This window comes from Canis lupus, chromosome 35, assembly GCF_003254725.2.
Source record: "Canis lupus dingo isolate Sandy chromosome 35, ASM325472v2, whole genome shotgun sequence".
In the NCBI taxonomy this organism is placed as follows: Eukaryota; Metazoa; Chordata; class Mammalia; order Carnivora; family Canidae; genus Canis; species Canis lupus.
In genome coordinates this window covers 26256456-26263018 of record NC_064277.1, presented here as the reverse complement: position 1 = coordinate 26263018, position 6563 = coordinate 26256456, and the positions used below count along the sequence as shown (strand labels likewise).

The 6563-nt window shown below is 44.7% G+C and overlaps 1 protein-coding gene across 1 annotated transcript; it reads left to right on the top strand.

Annotated features, from left to right (window-relative positions):
* The first annotated feature begins 1595 nt into the window (after positions 1 to 1595).
* Positions 1596 to 3011, top strand: LOC112674473 (GTP-binding nuclear protein Ran-like). The gene has a single exon (XM_025470925.3). The coding sequence runs from the start codon at positions 2089 to 2091 to the stop codon at positions 2641 to 2643; it is 555 nt and encodes a 184-aa protein (XP_025326710.3). The 5' UTR covers positions 1596 to 2088; the 3' UTR covers positions 2644 to 3011.
* The last annotated feature ends 3552 nt before the right edge of the window (positions 3012 to 6563 follow it).

Here is a 6563-nt window from a genome sequence, read left to right as displayed (position 1 = left end):
CACTGCTCTGCTCTGTATCCCCACACACCCAACAAACTACAGGGTGAGAAATAAAACCAGATGCTGAGGTTAGCCTATTGCCACCTAGGCTGATTCAAAATGAATCACAAAGAACATTTTAACGCAAAGAACATTTTCCTTAAAGATTCTAAGTCTCAGGGATCCCTGGGTGGCACAGCGGTTTGGCGCCTGCCTTTGGCCCAGGGCGCGATCCTGGAGACCCGGGATGGAATCCCACGTCGGGCTCCCGGTGCATGGAGCCTGCTTCTCCTTCTGCCTGTGTCTCTGCCTCTCTCTCTATCTCTATGATGACTATCATAAATAAATAAAATAAAAAAAAAAAAGATTCTAAGTCTCAAAGATGCCACTGTGAGTTCCACTAGAAATAAAGAGTAACAACCATGATGGGTAAAAAAAAAAAATCACTGGGGCCTCAAGTGGGGGGGGGGCGCATCTGACAGGACAACCATCCCAAGTGAGTCACGTGCCCTGAGGGACTGAACATATAACTGCTGCTTGGCTCCTTCTTGGGGACACTTTCAGCCCACACTGCACCTGGAAGGGAACTGCTCAGGAATTCTACGAAAAGATTCCAGGCAAACTGTCACTGCCAAGTAGGCATCTGCCTACCTGCCCGGCTTCCTTGGCTGCCTGAGTTCATAAGCTCCACTCCCAAATGTGGCTTCCCACCAAAGCCAGGAGCTGGCTACACAATCCTAACTCGATCCCGGTCTCCTATTAGAGCCCCATGTGCTCTGGAGCAGCTTTGCAAATCGCTAATGGTTTCTTTTTTTGGGAAAAGAGAGAGGCAGGCAAGTGTAGCAGCCAGCTGACTGACAGACATCCACAAAGCTGGCAGCCAGCCCGGCCCAGAAGACAAAAGTCTTTCGTTCACCTGTCAAGACTGTGCTCCTTCCTCAGGTCTCTTCCTGTGGAGCCTATCTGATTCCTTCAGCCAGGTGTGATGGAGCAGAGCGTGCTGACATCATCACCCAGGGTGAGGGGGTGAGCGGCTGGCTGGGTCGGAAGCCGCCAGGGAAAGCTGGCATAAGATGCTGCTCTCAGCAGAGGCAGAGAGACTTTGGAGAGACTTGGATTTCTCTCCTCCAAACTGGTAGCTCTGAGGAAGAGGGAGGAGCTGGGGGCCAGGGCCGGTCCCCAGGAGGGTGAGGGAGTTCTCCCTACTTGCCTCTTGCCCTGGCTTCTTCCTTCTGTCAGGCCCTTCCCAGAAGTAAAGGACCCTTTCAAAGCTATGGAGAAACATTTAGCCAGACTTAAGTGAATCGGGCAGAGCCTTTAGTTATTACTATTATTTGGTGATTCTCTTTGCTGTTTTGACCAGCAAATATGCTATTCAGATTTTCTTAGAGCAATGGTGCTCTCAAAGTGTAGCCCCCTGGGCAGGCATCACCAGGGAATGAATTTTCAGATGTGAATTCCTCCCCACTGACTCCCAACCCTCTTAAGTCAAAAACTCTGGGGGGTGGGGTGGGGGGGGGATACCTAGCAATTGGGTTTTACATGCTCTCCAGGTGATTCTGATGCACTCTAAGGTATGCAATCCACTGTTGAGAGGAGCGGAGTTCACTAGGGCCAGGCTTCCCAGGCAATTGCAGCTCCCAGAGAGTTCACACCCAGCAAATGCACACCTTCTATTAGCCTTGCTCCCTGACTTCGCCTTAGCATTACCACCCCTCTCCCCAAAATATTATTTTACTGACTTCAAGCTTTATAAAATTTGCAATTTAAAGTTTTCCTCTGAGTGTGAATGTTATATTAGCATAGATTTCTCATAGAATGCAAAAGTCGCTAGTCAAATACATTTCAAAGCTGAAAACCCCTTGTTCCTGTCATCCCGTTAGTGAATTTATTTTACCCTACTACAAGCAATCCTATATGAACCTCATCAGCATTTTTTAAACAAAACGGTTACTTGTTTGAAAATGATTGTATGGAGTCAGACGGGCCGGAGACGCTTCTGGAAGCACCAGCGCTGTGGCTGCCCAGGGAGAACCCCAAGTCCAGTTCAAGCTGGTGCTGGTTGGCGACGGCGGCACCGGCAAGACCACGTTCGTGACACGTCACCTGATGGGTGAATTCGAGAAGTATGTAGCCACTCTGGGCGTGGAGGTCCACCCCCTCGTGTTCCACGCCAACAGGGGCCCCATCAAGTTCCACGTGTGGGACACTGCCGGCCAGGAGAAGTTCAGCGGGCTCTGGGACGGCTACTACATCCAAGCCCAGTGTGCCATTATGATGTTTGATGTAACGTCAAGGGTTACTTACAAGAATGTGCCTAACTGGCATAGAGATCTGGTACGAGTGTGTGAGAACGTCTCCATTGTGCTGTGTGGCAATAAAGTGCATATTAAGGACAGGAAAGTTAAGGCAAAATCTATTGTCTTCCACCGAAAGAAGAACCTTCAGTACTATGACATTTCTGCCAAAAGTAACTACAATTTTGAGAAGCCGTTCCTGTGGCTTGCTAGAAAACTAATTGGAAACCCTAACCTGGAGTTTGTCGCCATGCCTGCTCTTGCCCCCCCAGAGGTGGTCATGGATCCAGCTCTGGCAGCACAGTACCAGCACGATCTAGAGGTTGCTCAGACGACCGCGCTCCCGGATGGGGATGATGACCTGTGAGAAGTGCAGCTGGAGGCCAGCGTCAGAAGTCTAGTTTTACAGGCAACTGCCCTGTGATGTCAGCGGTGCAGCGTGTTTGCCACTTTTATTATATAGCTGAGCAGAACATGTGCTTAATCTTTGGGATGCTGAAGGAGATGAATGGGCTTCGGAGTGAATGTGGCAGTTTAATCAGTACCTTCATTTTTTTGGACCTGCATACTTAGCTGTTTTGGAACACAGTTGTTTCCTTCCTGAGTTTCAGATAATGAGACTGCTACAGTCCCATCACATTATCCAGTGGTGAAATCTCGTTTGTCACTGTCATTCCCATTCCTTTTCGTTTAGAATCAGAATAAAGTTGTATTTTAAATATCTAAAAAAAAAAATGATGGTATGGAGGGGAGGGGAGGTGGAAGAGGAAAGAATATATATATATATATATATATATATATATATATATATATATATATATATATATAAATACACCCTCATGGACCTTCCCTGTGACAATTTCCCCAACCCCCCAGCCAGAATAAATTCTTCCAAATCTAGCTCCTACTGCATGGGCGAATATGAAATAAAATGTTATTACTCAATGTTGGCAATAATATGATGAAAGAAACACTTCTGTACACTTCTCGGAGATGTAAATTGGAGTAAGTTTTCGGGAAAGCCACTGGGCAATAGAACCCATGACCCAGTAAGTCTTCTTGTTAGTATCTAACCTGAAGAAAATTTTAGGAAAATAATGGTCAATTTTTTAGGGGATCTGTCTAACCCACCGACTGACTATCCTTTTGATAACTGGCTCCCATGTGTACTGGTAATACAGCACAAAGGTTGAGGGCAGATTTTGGAGCTCACAACCTAGGTTTGAAACCTGACTCTGAGACAAGACACCTGTGTGACACGGGATAAGCAACTTAAATTTTCTGAGCTACAACAGCAGCATCCAATTAAAAAATGATATAAGTACTATCTCTCCCACGTGTTGGTTGTATGAGATGCCCCATTGTAAGCACTTGGCAGTGGCTGACACCCAGTTCACACTCAGGAATTGTAAACTAGTATTGCTTTATGATTTTATGTCTCCCTTCTATAGCTGACTGGCCGTAACATAAGCTGGATCTATCAGATTCTTCTCCTGGGAATTTGGCATTGTGACTCAGAGCCAGCTAGTCAGTCTATTTGTTGCTGGGAGCAGAGCATAAACCATATTCTTCCATGTGGACGAAGAACCTGTGAAGCCTCTTCAAAGAGGTTTACAACACAGCAGCAAAAGCAAGAAATAGTGTGAGTCCTGAGGGCTTCCCAAGCTTCAGTTCTGCTCTATCCTGGCAGCCTGGCTTTATTCTTGTCCTTGATTTCAGGAAACACTTAGTTCCTTCTAATACCTAGAAGAGCATGATGATTATTGCCTCTCTGTCCCTCAGGTCGAGTCTTTGCTGTCTTCTGTCCTGCTCTGTGCCTTGGGGACTGAGAGTGGGATTATCACCACCCACAGCCCCTTCCCCTTTTAACCACACCCCATGACCTTGTGTTTTCATTTTTGAGTTCTTTTTTAATTGCTTCAATCCTATTATGTTCTTCTATAACACAAAGCATATGCATGGGATTTGCTTTTATTCCCTGAGTTATAGTTTTCTTTTAGACTAGGTTCTTTGTCTTTTCCTGTTATGCCTTTTCCCCCTCTGCAGAGCGTTTTACAGCTTCCATGTGGTTTTCCTTTTCATCTCATGGTTATCATGAGACACTTGTCCAGAATTTCTATTTGATCCACTATAGTGTGAGTGAGTGAGTTCCCTTTAAGTTCTTTTCCACTGAGGCCTATTTATATCTCTCTAAACTACAAATAAAGCCTGGGTATCCCAGGTCCTAGCCAGTTGTTTTTGTTTTCCTTTTGGTGGGTCTAGCAAGCTTGAGTGGAAGAGGTAAAAGAATGAAAGAGAGCTCAGCGGAGGAAGTAAGCAGCTGTTATTAGAAGATTTGAATTCTTAGAGTTTCCTGATTTTGACAGATGCCCGTCCTAAACCAGGGCCCATGACACCGACATAACAGTGTATCCCAAGGCCCTGGGAGCTGTGCTGCTGAGTATTCAGACTGGGCTCTGATGGAGAAGCCCTGGAGCCTTTCCTTCTCCAGGAAGGGTCATCATCAGTTGCTCACTTCTCATTTAGCTTTTATACTACCCTCAACCCAGTCAAAAGAGGGGAAAAATAGGGGCAGGGAGTTCTTTGTTTCATTTCTTTCCAGTTTGAGGATGGTTAATGGAAATAACAGAGATTGTTTGGACTCTGTGGCAGAGACTGTTATGGTCACCAAAAGCTTTCTGTCTTCTGGTGGGCACACAGAAAGACTGTCTTTCCCAACCTCCCTGGTGGTTAAGGACGTCTGGCCAGGTGAAGTTAGCTACTTCTAAGCTGATTCCATAAAAATTTGTCATTTCTGATTCTCTACCCTACTTCCTCTTAGTGAGAGGACTTTGAGGATCTATAAAAGGAAGAATCCATAGATGGAAAGAACCTTTGTAGCTACCTCACAAGAATAACCATTTGGGTACATGATGAGTGAAAAAGGAAGTTGCACAAGCATGTAAAACACTGAGCTTTAAGCATTGCATGTTTCAACTATTAGCTCACCCTGAAGAATACATTCACCAGTATTGTTTCTTGAATTTCGTAGCTGTGGTTCAGTGACCTGTCATGTCACATTACAATATTTTAATTCTTTTCTCAGCTGCCACTTGACAAATGTAGGGCATTCAATTATTCCCTTTGCCTGTTTTGTTCTACTAGTGATCTGCTTCTTGTTTACTTGCTAGTTTTTACTAGTTTTCATTCATTTCATTAGGGATATTCTGTAAAGCCATGCCATGCAGTCATTGTTATCCAGAAGTAACACAGCATATATTTTTTCAATCTGTTATAACCGTTTTTCCATTCTATCTTGCAATGTATGTAGGTAATTACAAACATGTTTCTTTTCCAGACTGTAAGTTACTTGAACTCAAGAATGATGATCTAGTTTTCTTTTTTTTAATAAAATAATTTTTATTGGTGTTCAATTTACCAACATACAGAATAACACCCAGTGCTCATCCCGTCAAGTGTCCCCCTCAGTGCCCGTCACCCACTCACCCCCACCTCCCGCCCTCCTCCCCTTCCACCACCCCTAGTTCGTTTCCCACAGTTAGGAGTCTTTATGTTCTGTCTCCCTTTCTGATATTTCCCACACATTTCTTCTCCCTTCCCCTATATTCCCTTTCACTATTATTTATATTCCCCAAATGAATGAGAACATACACTGTTTGTCCCTCTCCGATTGACTTACTTCACTCAGCATAATACCCTCCAGTTCCATCCACATTGGAGCAAATGGTGGGTATTTGTCGTTTCTAATGGCTGAGTAATATTCCATTGTATACATAGACCGCATCTTCTTTATCCATTCATCTTTCGATGGACACCGAGGTTCCTTACACAGTTTGGCTATTGTGGACATTGCTGCTAGAAACATCGGGGTGCAGGTGTCCCAGCGTTTCATTGCATCTGAATCTTTGGGGTAAATCCCCAACAGTGCAATGCTGGGTCATAGGGCAGGTCTATTTTTAACTTTTTGAGAAACCTCCACACAGTTTTCCAGAGTGGCTGCACCAGTTCACATTCCCACCAACAGTGTAAGAGGGTTCCCTTTTCTCCGCATCCTCTCCAACATTTTTGGTTTCCTGCCTTGTTAATTTTCCCCATTCTCACAGGTGTGAGGTGGTTTCTCATTGTGGTTTTGATTGGTATTTCCTTGATGGCAAGTGATGCAGAGCATTTTCTCATGTGCTTGTTGGCCATGTCTATGTCTTCCTCTGTGAGATTTCTGTTCATGTCTTTTGCCCATTTCATGATTGGATTGTTTGTTTCTTTGGTGTTGAGTTTAAGAAGTTCTTT

Bases quoted from the DNA above. Each gene is read 5' to 3' on its own strand.
- LOC112674473 (XM_025470925.3), top strand. From the start codon at position 2,089: ATGGGTGAATTCGAGAAGTATGTAGCCACTCTGGGCGTGGAGGTCCAC.